Below are 16744 nucleotides of genomic sequence, written 5' to 3' on the forward strand. Positions count from 1 at the left end.
TTAGTTTAAAGGAATGCACAACTCAGGATCATGGAACACATGATCTATAGGGCCAAGTGGTAGTATCCAAAAAACAACAACAAACAACTAGACACACCTGATGCCCGTGTGAACTTGGGTCTAGCTAGCTGAGATCTCTAACGAGGAAGAGAGAAAATGTTTGGTACCTTGACTTTGGCAGTACATCCTGAAAGTCGAAAAATCCCTTCAGATTCCAGACCCGATTCTTCAACTTTCTGAAAGAACTGGAGAGCAATGATACATTACAAAAATAAATACCTCCATATGATAACAAACATTTGAAGTAATAACGATGATGAAAGCAATCGATACATTACCAAGCATATATACATGCCTGGTACTCGAATGCCTAGTTAAATGTTCACACTCTCCCAGGAGGTCAACATTAGCCTCCAATTTGCAAATGAGGAAATGGAGACTTAGAGCTGTTTTCCACTTTCCCCAGGGTCAACCTCAAAAGTAATGGCACCAATTCTCTCAAGCTTGTGCTCTTAACCAAGAAACTACACTGCCACTTAACTATTTTAAGATCTGATTACTGTATCTCTTTCTGCAGATTGACCAATAAGAAAAGATCCTAAATTTACTATCATTAGTTGCACTATTCTGGCTAAGAAGCTATAGGGATTCTCAAAGTCTGACCAAGGGATTACATACTGTAAAGGCTTATAGGTCTCATGAGCTCTCATGGTAATGATGATGGTTTATGATTAAATAATAATAAACACTAACATTGATTGTGCACTTACTGTGTGTCAGATAACATTCTCAGCACTTTACTACATTAACTTACTTAACCCTCACAATAATCCTATGAGGCGGGTACTAGTAGAATCCCCATTCTACTGCTGAGGAGACTGAGGCATGGAAAGGAGAAAGGATCTGCCCACGTTCACACAGCAAGAGCAGGATCCAGAGTCTCTGTTATTTTCCCTTCAAGAAATGATGGTGCCTGGAGCTAAGGTAGTTCCTGTAGGTGTGAAGAGAAGTAGATATTTAGGAGGAAGAAACGTGCTCGTAAGAAAAGCCTCTCCCACAGGAGTAGAAGAGCAGTGCCTCAGATGAGGAGCAGTAACTAGAGCTATAGCACCTGTTGAGGTGCTAACACGAGGTAAACCCAGATTTAGTTTAACTGGCATGTATTGTGCACCTTCCATGTGCTAGGATTTTGCACCTACTTAACAATATAAATTCTTGTGTTGAATCTTCTCAGTCTTAGATTTTTATGCATTTTCTTCAGACTCTGTCCTTTCACTAGAGGACAAAGGGCATTATTCTGGTTCTAATTCAAGGAACGAAAGGAGATCTTAGAGTCACCATGGACCTGGCCTTGGATATACATACTGTGCTCCTTTTTGCATCTACCTCTTGTGTGTTCTTGGGCAAGTTATCTCACCCTACGATGCCTCCGTTGCCTCAGCAGTAGAAGGGAGATGATAACACCGACCTCCTGGGGCTGCTCGGTGCTGTCCAGACATGACAAGATACAGACGGCCGGGTGCAGGGGAGGTGCCCTACAGACGCGCACACTGGGTGTCGCCAGCATCCTCTGGCCCCCTGGTTGCCATCCTCCCTGCTCCTATTGGCAGTCAATCAATCACCTGATTTGAGGAGCAGCTCAATTTGAGGTATTGGTAGCAAAATTAAGGAAGATAGTAAAGAGACATAGAATTGTTACTGTGAATAAAGTAAGTATGTTTCCTCACTCAGTATTTTCACATATCATTTAAAAACTGAATTGAAAATTCAACAAGATGTGTGTTTAGGGCTTGGAATTTTACTTGTGCCACCGGATGTCACTGTTGAATAAATGCATAATTAAACCAGTGTAAATTGCTGGCTATAAAAAAAGTGACACAAAAGCAAATGAGCCATTAACCAGTGATAGTCACAGAGACAACCACATACGATAGTTCAGGTAATATCAGTTTCAAAACCTCCCAAACCAAAATTCTTCTTTGTCTAAATGGATCGTACCTTCTCAGTCATACCCCAAACACCACCAGAATAAGCTGATTTTTAGACTTTATTTAGCTTTGTCTGGAAAATTCATTTAAACAACTATACATACACATTTAAAAACACCCAACCTGCGATATATCTTAGCAAATACTTGTATGATTAGTAAATGGACTGCTAATAATTAAGTCATCTCTTATACAGGACAGAATAATCAAATACACACACACACACACACAAACACATACATACACACAAATAACATGTTTTAAATATTCAAAGAAATATAACTAAAGGAAGCCATGTGACAGAGCATCTGCACTCATCACCTGATGCTTTATGATCAGACAGTGAAACAGGCTCCAGAAGTTCTCAGCAAGGCAGACATGCCCAAGTGTTTGTGGATGTCATGTGGACGTATGGAGGAAACCTGGAAATCACCAAGGCCCAAGTCCTAATAGGGCTTTAGTGTCTTTAAATCTAAAGGAAAATTCATTAGTGGGTTTACAAATAGCACACTGCAAGCACAGGGCTCTATTAACTGCCCCTTTATTTACACTGAACTCACTTTTTGTAACACAAGGGGAACTTTCACTCCAGCATCTTTCCTTCGGTCATTTTCCAGCAGGACTGTAAGAGGAACTCCAAAAATCCCACTGTCTTCATTGTAAAATAGCCAAGAAAGAAAAAAGAATCAGAAAAGCACCGTCTTATTCCCATGTATCAAAGTGTTAAAGCCAGAATAAGTCTTTTTGTTTTGTTTTGTTTTCAGAATAAGTCTTAATACCTCGTCCTTTTACTTTCTCCGTTTTGTTTCTTTTCAGTTGAATACGAAAGGCATCAAAAAAGGCCGTCAATTCAATCAGAGAGAGATGGCGGATTTTCTTCATGTCTTCAGCAGACAGATCTCCTGCTTCAGTTAGGCCAAATCTGGTTTTCTGAACAATAAATTTCTAAAATACATATTGAGGATATTTATTTTTTATGGCAAAGGAAAATTATTATACCTTCATTCAAATGCCACCTGGACATTCTAAATCTGTACAGCAAGACATGCTATTCATAAAAAAAATCTCTGAGGAGCATGCTGCATCACAGAAAGGTTATGAATATGATTTTTAGAACATCTGCAGATCACTACTACAGTAAACTGAAACAAAACAGTGATCTGAAGTACACCATAACGTCATCACCACAACTGTGGTGTAAAGAAGGTAGGTAATTTCTCAACTGAAACTGATTGCACCTGCTTGCTGGGACAATAGTTATTCTACCTTAAAAATCAAATTTAGGTAATTCAAAATATTCTTAAAAAAGAAAAATGCATAGAAAGTGCCAAATAATTCTACTATCATTTTGAAGCCAATTATATCGTTATATTCTCCATTTCCACACTAGGAAACAAAATACACTAAAAGAACAATAAAAAACCCTTCAACAGTCCAGAAATAATATGAAGACTATAAGAAGTAGGACCTTTAAAAAACAAGAGATTGTTCTTGTAATAAATAACAGAAATATTACATATAGCTAATAATAATAAAATATAAGTATTATATAAGTTAATATATAATTACATAAGTAAAATATAAATTTTATATTTAAGTATATATATAAAATATATAACAAATACTTTGCTCTCAGAAAACCTGGTATTGAAAGAAAATGGCTAAAGTAGAACTATAAAATAGTTATTTAAATTACAAACTTGTAAGTATACATTCTCCATAGGAGTTCCCTAAACTACAGCTTCCTTGGGATTTTTAAAGCATCTACCAATTCATTCATTCATTCATTTACTCATTCATTCAACAGCTGTTCTTTGAAATTCCAAGTATTTAAAAGCTAAACAACAAAACATAGGGTGTGGTCTGAGGCATACCTTGTGCTATTAAACACTTGGTTATTTTACCTTCTTTCTTTTTTTTTTTGCGGTATGAGGGCCTCTCACTGTTGTGGCCTCTCCCATTGCGGAGCACAGGCTCCGGACACGCAGGCTCAGCGGCCATGGCTCACGGGCCTAGCCACTTTGCGGCATGTGGGATCTTCCCGGACCGGGGCACGAACCCGTATCCCCTGCATCGGCAGGCGGACTCTCAACCACTGCACCACCAGGGAAGCCCTATTTTACCTTCTTTCTGAGACCAAGGCCCCACATGACAATAACACATAACAACAACAGCAACACAACAAGAACTGCAATCATTACTGAGCAATTATTGACACTACGTGCTACACCCTATGCAGAGCTCTTCATGGGAGGCTGCCCTGCACCCCAGGTGAGCCCAAACTCAGGAGGAGACAGACATGATGAGGAGACTGGGGGTCAGCATCCTCTCTTGGACAATTCTCTCCAAAGATTCAGAGGGACTCCCCCTGCAACCAGAGTCCCAGAGCTGGGTTCCCTCTTTTGTCCCAGAATGCCACTGTGCCCTCCGACATAGAGGCTGCATAGGGTCCAGGAGGGGTTTTGAAGATGGTCACGTGTAGGTTTAAATCCTGTTTCTGCCTCCTATTAGCTGTGAAGATTTGGATATGTTACTTAGCTTGTTTGGGCCTCAGTTTCCTCAACTGTAAAATGGGAACAATCACTAGGATGATGAGAACTAGAATACCTACTGCAGTGTCTGGCCCATAGAAGGCCCCTGGTGAGTCTTACAATTCTCGCCCTGTCCTCTTCCCCTCCATCACAGGAATGGTCCAGGCCACCTGGGGCAAAGCCTCTGCCTGATTCTAGATGACTCATTCCTCTAGCCCTGAAACTGCCTGAGCCCTGCTCATCATGCCTCCAGCCCTGATCAGCACAGAATATTCAGGACTCCACATCTTGAACTCTTCACAAATGCACTGACTGAGTAGCAAATAGATCAGTGTAGCATATTTCCTGTATTGGGCTTTCAGAATATAATTATCCTGGATATATATAATGAGGCTTTCAGGCTAATGAAGTATGTAGCTCTACTTTCCCATCCCATAATAATAGTACGAATTCTTGAATTTATTTTTGATGAGTTTTTAGTGTCTGCCCTATAAGCTCTCACTTCTTATTGTTAATGACCGTGACTTTCTGCAGTGCCCCATCATGACATGTGGCTTCTAATGCACAAGGAGGTATACAGTTACAGGTGGAATCGGCATCAACCTGTAAGTAAAGTAAGGATATAAAGTGCATGAAAGCACACAAGCCAACTGGAAATCCTATTTCATCTGTAAAGCAGTACTCAAGCATATACCCTAGCAACTCTTCCTCAACCCAGAGCTGCCAAGTACAGCCAGGCAGGCTGTGTACTACACAACAAATAATGTCCCTGGTGTGATGTAACACTGATGCCTGGCCTCTCCCCATGCCCTTGTGCACACACAAAGAAATTTTTTAAAAAATCCTAGTTTGTCCCACAGAGAAGTCACAGGAAGCTAGTGGAATAATCATGAAAGGTTTTTACTTACAGGTAAAACATAGTCTTCTTTCTTAAAATCTGACTTCTTAAATTTATTTCTTTTTGGAGCCTCTGTAACCATTTCTGAATAAGATACTTCAAAGGACAGCTCTTCAGCTTGTAGTGGAATGTCCTTTTCCAGATATTCATCATCTAAAGAACAGAGGATGTGGAATATTTAATATGCCATTTAATCAATCAATACCATTTACTGTAAAATAAGCACAAAATATTTACAAGTTAATCCATAAGCACGTTAGAATGTTTACATCCCAGGAAAAGCATTAGACTCACCCAGAATGATTTCAGTTAAGCAATTGATGTAGTGTCATCAGATTTCCACATGAACAAACTTCTATAATTGTCATCCAAACAAACTTTCTATTTAATCTGATGTTTTTAATTTTAGATGTTTATGTCTCATGAAAAGCACTGAAGATTATTAGATTATTAGAAAGACCAAAATGAAATATTTCTATATATTCTCATGATATTAAAATTAAGTCCATCCAGACCCAACGTTGCTGCTCTTGGGGAAGCAAAAGCTTAAAGCAGAGGGAGAAAGGGTGGAGGCCCCACAGAAAATTCCTGCCTACTTTCATTCCTCTTGGGTTTTTTGCCAAACTGTGGAACTGTATCTCTTAAAATTTGTTCAAATTCAGTTTGCCCTTCACTACTAGATTTGTTCAGGTGAATTAATCCTAATTCTTGTGATTCTGTATCGTTACCTGACCTCGTATGATGCACATTACAAAGCTAAATGGGTGACAAGTAGTGTCCCATATCCATGTTTCTCTCAAGTCTGAAATTAAGACAATAGATTCCTTACCAAAAACAAGTGAAATCATTTGAGTAAACCTAAATCTGATTTTTGACTAAGAGTTTGGCTTGCCATCTTGTTTCATTGCCTGGCAAAACTGTTCATATGTCATGAAAAGACTTATTTGATTACAAAAAAAAGAGCTCATCTCTTTTACTCTCTTCTATAGACAGTGACTAAATGAAAACCAAATAGAACAAAAGGAACAAAAGATAGAAATGATAGAAGACCTAGTTAATCTCAATTAAAAGTTTAACAGAGAAATTTGTAAATCAACAAATTTAAAATTCTAAACAGTTATACTGAATTAAAACACAATAAATGGATACAGTAAGAACTTAGAAAATAATGAGGGCACAGTTAAGATTTTCACTCATCATACAGAGGCTTGCATGCAAATTAGAGTAAGATTAATTGTTAAATAAAACGCTAACTTCTTAAGGACCTATGGACAGATTCTTTGGACAGTGTTGATTATACAGGCCGATACTCCAAATCACCAGACTACTTCAGGTAGACTTTTATCTTTTAGTGGTATGAGTTGAACTGAATAACAATATGTCAGCAAGTAGAATGATGTGGAATAATTTACAGCAAATCCATTCTCTTCGATTTTTCTTTTTTTTTGGAAACAGCTTTATTAAAATGTAATCCACATGCCTAGAATTCACTTATTTGAAGTGTACAGTCAACGGTTTTTAGGATATTTGCAGAGTTGTACAACCATCGGTCAATTTTAGAACATTTTCATCACCCCAACTTATTTGAGTTTTGAAGCTAATGCTGCAAGTATGGGGTTCTGCTGTATCTGAGAAGATGGTGCATTATTTAGGGAAAATTTTGAGGAATCATAAAAGTGTGGCCTAAAGGGACCTATTTCTAACAAGGAGGATTTGAGATTCCATACTGAGCCCATGCAGAGTATCCAATGCTCAAGTGGAAGAGGCCCATTTAAAAGCTAACCCTGTTACTCTGTATATCACAAGCTGCTCTGCTGCTGCATTTACTTGAGCATAATTCGAGGTTCTTGGAAGTGGTCTACTTCCTGGTCTGCTTGACACTGTTAAGCAGATCCAGATTACCTGTCAGAGAGGCCCCAAATCAAAGACACTGCCTAAGTGAGTAGTTTCTAAATGATGCAGTGGGAATAAAGGTGGAAAAGATTCTGCTTCCAATCTTGTTCAATTAGTTTCGTCTGGTATGACAGATGGGCTGTTTGGAAGTGATGGGAGGAGAGGCCCGGGTGAAAATCAAAAAGGGGAGAAAATACACTTACATTTTGCTTTCAGAAATTCACTTCTCACTGAATTGAGCGCCAGCACAAAAGCAAAAAGACACAGCCTGAGTACAGTAGGAGTTTGTGTCACTCACCACTCACTGCGTTCTGCACCGACTGTCCAGGGTCTGCTGAGCCATTGGAATGAGCTGGCACATCTGGAATAGTCTCCAGGGTAGACTGTGAAACAAGGGAAGATGAACACAAAACAGCTTATCATAAATACAGTCTACCTTACGCTTCAACCTGATTTATGTTCTGCGGTATATTTGAATTCTTTTCACAAAAAGCAATTCTTGATTCCATGAAGGGCTTGCATCTGATTTCCTTTGTTTTCTCACTCAGTTCAGACCTGTACAGCTCACACATTTTTCTCAAAAGAGAACTAAGTCAAGGTCAAAATAACCACATCTTCTTAAATGTTTGTTGTCATACAGTTCCTAACGTAAAAATTACAATGCTTGATGTCACATAGTTTGACGATTATTATATTTGTTATTCTTGATGCAGCTGGTCACACATTTTGGTCGTAAACTCTAAGTCATGACATAGCTAGATGGCTAGTAACAGGGATGCTGGAGCCAGATTGCTTGGATTCTAATCCTGGTTCTTCCACTTCGTGTGACTTCAAGCAAGTTACAGGACTCTCTATTGCTTAATCTCCTGATCTGTAAAATGAAGATGATAATAGAACATATTTCAACAAGTTATTATGAATTTTAAATGACTATAAATCACATGGAACAATATCTGGCACATAGTGAGTACTGCATGAGGGTTAGCTACTATTAATATACTCATACATTAACTTCTTTGCTAGGAAATACAGAGTGATAATAACAACCAAAAATTTAAGTACGTTTTCTAGTTCAGTGTCCTCTCTTAATTAATTTCCTACTTTCTTCACTGCAATCCTGCCAAAGCACTGCACTCCCCTGCAATGTTATCAGAAGTTGAGTAATTAACTTTGTAGAGCTCTGTAGAGCTTTGTAGAGCTCTAACTCAGGTTGGATAGGTACTAGTAAAAACTTACACACAAATTCTACCATTTCTACCAATATAAATTTTAACATGGAAGTTATCAGCTGTGAGTATGTGTGAGGGTGAAAATCTGCTATTCCATCAAGAATCTTTTTTATGCTCTTCACACATAAGTCTGTTCTTTTTTCCCCAGAGCCTGATGTCGTTTCTTTTACACTCGTATTTATTTAGCAATATGAACTGAACACCTGCTTCATGAAAGATCCTTTATTATGTACTACAAATTGCACAAGGGAATCTCGAATGCTGAGCTTTGCGTTCTCTTTTTCCTATTTTATTCCAAAGGAGATAACATACCTTATTGTGTAAACAGAATGTGAATATATTGCCAACTATTAAAATACAGATGCTCAATTATGTAATTGGTGGCTCTAAAAACTAACACTACAGATTAAAGATTACCTATACACTGAAATCCTTAAAAAGATGTGGAACACTTTTCAGTGGTTTCCTTACGTTTTTCTAGAAAGAAATGTTTTATTAAACTTTGTAATAACTCATCTATAGAAGAGAACACTCCTGAAAATTGAGAAACACTCATGTAAGGCTTGAAGCTGATGGCTTGGGATCCTTGAATGGACTAAATGTCAATTTTGTAATCTGTAAAGTGGAGAAGTGCCATCTGCTGTCTGGTTTAACTGGCCTCCAGCCAGCCTACAGTATTGACTGAGGTCCCACTTTTTGTAATATAAATTATTCTGGGACTTTCCTGGGGGAAGCAGAAATTTAAATCGTGACCCTTGCTCTTTAGCTATTTATAATGAGGAGAAGAGAGTAACATTTATGGAACATTATTAAAAGACAATCCACTCTTAAGAGCTAATTTCTACACTACTAGTGTTTACTGGAGAGTAAAGGAGAGGAAAGAGGTGCCACCCAAAAGGTTTCACTGAAGAGGTGGCTGACCTTGCACGGGAACTCAAAGGAATGATGAAAAGGACTTACAAAGGCAGGGAGATGGGCAAAGCATTCAGGCCAGACATGGAATTATAAATTTCAGGTATGGAAATCTGAAGCATTTTGGCTTCATGAGAGGATCACGGAGAGCCTGATTTGCCAGGAGTTGAGACAAGGTATTAGAAAAATATGAGAAATATGTTAGTCAAGCAGGTTTTGAAAGCCAGGTAGAGGTTCTCAGACTTAGACTCATAAGGGTTAAAACACAACAGAACAAACAAAAGAACATTCATGTGTTAAAGCAGGGGGATGACTTGGTGAAAATGAAAAGGAAGACCTCTCTGCCAGTAAAGGGACCATGAGTTTTGAAACAGGTTGAATGAAAAGGCTCAGTGCTTGGTATTCATAATTTTAAAACATCCATTTACTCATTAAACATATTAATATTGGAATCTTTAAAATATTTTCACTAGTGATTTTAATGTATTTCAAACATAAATGCCACTCCCATTTAAAACAAACTTCCCTAGCTTGTCCATAATGGATCCTACCATTTCCCTACATGCCCAGCCACTAGAGTTTCCCACTGGGGCCTCAGCTGCTTTAGGAGAGGCAAAGCTTCCTTGCTACCAACGCTTGCTCTGCTGCCCAAATCCTACTGCACTGGGATTGGAGAGTAAGGGTTGAAGGATTATTATTTTAAATTCCAACATTTAGAAGGTTAGCACTATCTGCTTGAGTTCTCTTAAAACTAGACTTTGACTATCTGATATTTCTTTCGCATTAAAGAAACACCATACCAAATATTTTCCGTGTTCATTACTTACAGGAGAAACTCACCGACTCAAAAGATGTTTCTGACCTTCCTGACTGGCTGCTTGGTTTTTTTCTCATGGTTGCAATCTATGTGTTATGACTCTATACACTAAGTCTGCTTGTGCTTCAGTCATTACAGACAATAAGGCTCCCCATATTCCTCTTCTGCATCTGAGATCAGAACTGATAAAACCACCTCTTGCATCCACTGTGCCAAATTCCCCAGAGACGAACGTAAATAAGCCACATTCACTGACAAATACATAACCAATTTTGAAATAAAAAATATAATAAAAATTACAAAATCTATCCAAATGTGAATTTAAAGGCATTCCGATGCCATCTATGACATCTGAAATTATAAACTAAATATTAAAGACAATGAGAGCAATAAATTCCAAAAATACATGTGAATAGCCGAAGTATTATTCAGATTACTTCTTAACCTTAAACACAAGTAATAAAGTTTAAAAATAAATGGACTCCAAGCGGGGAAAGCGGCAGGGGGCTGGGGGTGGTGGTGTGATGAATTGGGCAATTGGGATTGACATGTATACACTGATGTGTATAAAATTGATGACTAATAAGAACCTGCTGTATAAAAAAATAAATTAAATTAAATTCAGGAAAAAAAAAAGTTGCTGATGTAATGGATAAGTTCCGAGCAAATCCTTCTAAAAAGGGATATCTGAAATTTCTGTGTCTGACATTAAAATGAGTATATATTTCAAAAAAATAAAAAAGAAGAAAAATGTTTATCATCCAAGAGACTAGGAAAAATTATCCAAGTAGACCCAAGAATGAATGAAAAAAATTAATACGATAGAAAAAGTAGGCTTAATTAATTAAAGGTAGTGACTTTAAAAAAAATACTGCCAACACAGGCAAGTATTTACATTCTGATAGACATAAATTTTATGAAGAAAAAAGGAGTAATAGCTACCTTCACAGAAAATTTTAAAATTATGCACCTAAACAAATGTGTGTATGTACATATATATATTTGTGTACATGTGTTTACACACACACACACACCAACATATATTGAAATTTTAAATGAACTGGATGTTTTGCTAGAACAAACACACATTACCAAATTCATACAAGTTGGGATTGAAAGGAATATAATCCCTAAACCATATCATTTGAAAAATTAATCAAAGCATTAGGTCTACAGTGATGCCAGGCCTTGGCATAAAACTGTATATAATAGTTTTTACAGATTATATGTTTACACCAAAGTTTAATAAATAGCTCCAAAATACTGAAAAATATTCAAAGTTCTCAACATGTTTGTACCAAGATTAGCATAACTCTGGTAATAACAAAAGGAAATTATATATTATAGGCTAACCCCACTTACTAGAAGAGTGGTTAAAAATGCTAAAATGGTAGCAAATCATATTCAGTAGCATAAAAAAAGAATAATATAACACAAGTAGGGTTTAACTAAGCAATGAAATTATAGTTCAACATTAGAAAAACCTATCAATGTAATTTCCTAAAGTAATTGCCTTTTAAAGAAGAACAACAATACATTCATTTTAATAGATGATACAATCATTTGATATAACTCAATCTCTACTCCTGATAAAAGTAACTACAAGGCTCAGAAACCCAGAACGAATATTCTTCTTAATAGTGAAACTTAGAAGAATTCATGAGAAAATCAAAAATGTATCAAAAGATCTCCATAATTATTATTCAATGTTATAAGTGCTTGAGGTTGGTTCAATAAGGTAAGAAAAGTAAATAAGATGAATAACTACAATTGTCCCTTGGTATTCATGGGGGATTGGTTCCAGGACCCCCAAGGATACCAAAATCCTCAAATGCTCAAGTCCCTTATACAAAACATTGTGGCGTTTGCACATAACCTATGCATATCCTTCCGTATACTTTAAATCATTTCTAGATTACTTATAACACCTAATACAATGTAAATGCTATGTAAATAGTTGCTGGTGCACAGCAAATTCAAGTTTTGCTTTTTGGAACTTTCTGGGATTTTTTTTTTTTCTGAATATTTTCAACCTGCAGTTGGTTGAATCCTAGAATGCAGAACCTAAAAATAAAGAGGGCTAACTGTATTTTAAAGATTGGGCAAATAAAACTTTCAGTATTTCAGATGATGTCTGCACAAATTATAAAATCAAATGAAAAATTCTAAGAAATAAAAAAGAATTTTCAGAAAGGAAACTATAAAAGAGACTTTTTTGAGTAACAAAAATACTTTCCTTGTATATCCACAAAAACAGACAAGAAGATACCATGAAAAACCCCTACCATTTAAAATACCAATGAAAGCTATTAAGTTCCTAGTAACTAACAAATGAAAAAATGTGTAGGAAAAAATATGAGAGGAAATTATGAAATTTTATTGAAGGATAGAAGATACAAATTAATGGAAAGACACAATTTTTTCTCAGTGGGAAGATGCAAAATTTTAAGATGTGAATTCTCTCTGACAATCTTTAAATTCAATGAAATTCTTAGTGGAGTACTAACAAGATTTTTATTTAATGGGTAGTGATAGCCTCAATTTAAGTTCATCTGAAAGAAAAAAATTTCTGAGAAGAGGAAAGAAAATTTTGATTCTAAACAATGATGGCAAACTTGTAACAAATTTAAATAAATAAAACATAGAGTCATAGTAATTAGGATAGACCCTGTATACGTAGAGAATTCACTTATCATAAAGGTGCAAATCAAACAAGTAAAAAAGATGAAAGAATGAAAAAGCAAGATGTTGGTCAAGCCAAGGCTATCCCCTTGGAAAAGATAAAGTTAGGTTACCTACTTTATCCCATTCCACAACATAAATGCCAATAGTGATAGTTGTCAAGAGCCTCTGGAGTCTTGGAGATAACAGTAAATAGTCAGTGAGGTTTTCCCTGACAGGCTGGCGAGATTTACCTTTATAGGCATCATGGCCAGGACCCCTGAAGCCCTTGCCTCCACTGCACTGGATCACTGGAAATCCCACCATGTAGGAGAAACTGGGGAACCAAACTGGGGTGCCCATGGCTCCTTATAATCAAGAAGCAGGGAAGTCAAAAATGTGTTTACGTCATGGTAAGAAGTTCTAGAATGATTTTCAGTACAGGTGCAGAAAGAGTTAAGTTGGCACCTGTGGGCTACTTTAGCAACTAACCAATTTGTTTAACATTTCAAAGTAAAGATATTATGAGTAACAAACAATCCAAAGTAAGTCACACTAGAGACAGGTACCAATGAAAAATTTTTGAGTGTCATTACTGCTGAAACTTTTACTTATGTCATTATTGACATTCAATCAGTTTTCAGAAAAACAAAATGAAAACAAAAACGAAATCTGAGTGACTAACTTATCCCAGGAAGCTCTGTCTATAACTGCCATGCAAGATCATTTTCTTTCTCTTACACTGTCAAACTTTCAAGGATCCTATCTGTAGACAACACGTGTTCAATAAAGGTTTGGTGAATGAATAAATCAATGTATCAGCAAAGAATGAAGAAATAGAAAAACGTCACAAGCATTGTGGTCACAGAGCTGCCATGGAAAAGCCTAGAAAACAGGCCTACCCAACCTCCTCTTCTTTAGCAACTCAACGGTGCAAACACCATGCTTCAAATTCTGCTTGGTGTGTGCACAGAACTACACACAGTACTTTCTTGTTGGCTTATAGAACAGATGAATTCAGCTAGGGGACAGACAAGGGGTCAGAGACAGGAGTTTTCTAACTACCTAACACTAACACTAACTAGAAAGTGGGGAGAACTGCTGCAGGCATGGAGCAAGACTTGCATTTTAGACCGATGACTTGCAGCCACGGCAAGGATGAGATGGAGGGTATAAGCTAAAGTCCAGGAGATCACTTAGGCGGCTGCTTCAGTAACACAGAAAGATGATGAGTTTCTGTATTAAGGAAGTAGCTGTAGGAAAAGAGGGGAGTAGACATATTCTAGAACTATGTACAAGATAAAATCAATAGGTGTCAGAGAAGACAGGTAGAGGTGAGGCTAAGACTTAGGGCTGAGTCTTGGGCACATGGGTACCTCCAGCTGAGACTGAAAATGAAGGATCCTGGGCAAGGCCTTACTTAGAACAGGAATCCCTGGTCACGGGGGGACAGCACAACCATGTAAGGTCTACTGTAGGAAACTCCTCATTTCTAGGAGTTACCAGTATGCAAATGACTTACTTTGTTTTCATCACTAAGTGGGGTGAACTGGAGATTATCTCTAAAATAGAGATATTCTCACTTATTTGCATGACTTACTTTGTTTTCATCACTAAGTGGGGTGAACTGGAGATTATCTCTAAAATAGAGATATTCTCACTTATTTGCATTCCAATGCGTGGTCTTAAATGTGAAAGTAACAGCTGAATTTAAAGTCAGTAGGTCAGAAACTGTGGGTAACCCTTAGCCTATCAGTGATATAACCTGTAGTGAGTGCTACTAACAAAAATCACTCACATTATTTTATGCTTCTTAAATGATCACTATGAAACAAAACAAAACAACCTCATAACCAAAAATCTAAAAACACAACAGAAAAACTCATTCACATGGGGCTAACAGCATTATCTCCCTGAACAATGGGGGTGTGCTGGGAGTGCATCGTGCATTATCAACTACCCGGTATATCAAACTCGACAACAGACGAGAAACTACTGCCCAGGAGGACACTGAATGTGCCCCCTCCACCTGCCCGTCTTGTCGTGCTCTTTTGCCTTCCATCAACTTGCCAGTAGAGAACCACTACTTTATCTAACAGGGTCTCTCACTTCTTCTGGCCCATTATGCCACACCCTGCCAGGGCTCCTGCACAGAAACACCAATTGGGGGTTCCCAGTAGAGGTGGGGCGGGGGGAGGAATGACGAGAGTTTGAGACAAAGAAAAGTAGAAGTTCTACTACTCAAGGCTGCGTGAGTGAATCTGTCGTAAGTGGAGGGTTTGTTTGGATGAGTCCTGAGATCCAACGCTGGATACACAGGCAACAGTGGAGAGCCTTCAATATCAGGAGGAGGAAATTTTAATTTATCCTGAAGGTAAAAGGACTTCTGAGTTAAGATGGCAGAGTTAGGACAGATCATATGAACTCAGACAAGGGGACAAAAGTTAACAAATCGCTCCATGTCTGAGGCTCCTAAAGAACACTGCATCAGTATTAATTTATGGAGTCCTCTTTCAAACTGATCTATTCATTCCTCAGTTTTAAGTCTCTTTCTTCCTAATTGTTGTAAGGCTGATGGGTCTATTGGCAGCTATGGTTTCCTCACAGTGTTAGTTCAAATTTTTCTCATCTGTTTGAAAGAAATTGCTTCTTCTTGCCTTGAATTTGCAACTTTGCCCTGACATGCAATCATCTGGGCATGCGATGACTTACCATGGAGCCACTCCTGGGAACTGCAAAACTCCCTTCTTCATCTCGGGACCCATCTGACAGGGTAGTAATGTTGAAAGACGCATCATCTGGCTAAATGGAGAAATGAAAGCACCATTCTTATTCACGCAAATACTTTCTAACATGTTTGTGTATTCCACTACGCGTACGTATTTAGATATGTGTGGCAATACACAGAGTTATGACTGCCAGGGCATGGGCAACTGCACCAGCCCTTCAGGGTTCATCACTGCGAACCACCTAAATGCCTGGCCCTCTGACAGACCCTGGCCCTGTGGCAGACACTGCTCGTCTGCCACAAATTCCATTTACCTTAACAATATCTTGGTTTTGTTCCAGGGAGTGAGGTGTTAAACCAGAGAACTTGATTTCCAGGCTTCTTTGCAGCTAAAAGTGATCATGTGACAAGTGTGGTCAATGAGGTGTAAGTGTAATATTAAGAAGAGTGTCTCCAGAAAAGTTAAGGCTTTCCTGACCAAAAAGAGTAGGGTCAGCTGCTACATGCTCATGACAGCACTCCAGGTGACAGCCTGGAGTTTCCAGGCATCTTGCTCCAATGCGGATGATGGATGGCAGAGATGGCTGGGTCTGTGCTAAGGGGTATCACGTGGCTGCCCTGTCACACTTGGACCACCCCCTCTTAAGCATCTCCATGTGAAGCAAAGCAACTCCGACTTTTCTATTACATGCAGCCAAACACAAACTTAACTTGTCTAATCTTATTTTTTTTAAACAGACCCTAGGACTATCTTTCACAGTGATTAGAATTCAATAGCAATAGCACCAAATTATTTTTTCATTTATAAAGCTTGAAGTAGATTTTTGCTTTAGTGTACAAGGGCATTACTGAAATTTAATAAATGAATATTCTTTTCTTTGCTGAAGGAACCTTATGGCAAAATCAAATATATTTGATACTTATAAAAACATATGATATTTTTTTTAAAAAAACTGTCACTCATCTTTCTTGACCACATTTTCTAAATTTTCTATAGATGGTATGTGTTACTTTATAAAATAAACATAGGACTCTTTTTTCTTTAAAGGAACAAATAGAACACAAGATCTAGCACAAGAAATTTAAG

The 16744-nt window shown here is 37.7% G+C and overlaps 1 protein-coding gene across 1 annotated transcript in view; it reads right to left on the bottom strand.

Moving 5' to 3' along the window:
• The window catches only part of ARHGAP28 (Rho GTPase activating protein 28), a 145956-nt gene that overhangs the window by 28267 nt on the left and 100945 nt on the right, over window positions 1-16744 (bottom strand). Inside the window, exons 6-11 of the mRNA XM_060119032.1 lie at window positions 15642-15731; window positions 7609-7693; window positions 5428-5570; window positions 2768-2933; window positions 2549-2640; window positions 168-245 (exon numbers count right to left, since the gene is read on the bottom strand). Of these exons, the coding sequence (XP_059975015.1) occupies window positions 168-245; window positions 2549-2640; window positions 2768-2933; window positions 5428-5570; window positions 7609-7693; window positions 15642-15731 (654 nt within the window). The remainder of the gene's footprint in view (window positions 1-167; window positions 246-2548; window positions 2641-2767; window positions 2934-5427; window positions 5571-7608; window positions 7694-15641; window positions 15732-16744) is intronic.

This window comes from Mesoplodon densirostris, chromosome 15 (genome assembly GCF_025265405.1).
Source record: "Mesoplodon densirostris isolate mMesDen1 chromosome 15, mMesDen1 primary haplotype, whole genome shotgun sequence".
Classification (NCBI taxonomy): Eukaryota; Metazoa; Chordata; class Mammalia; order Artiodactyla; family Ziphiidae; genus Mesoplodon; species Mesoplodon densirostris.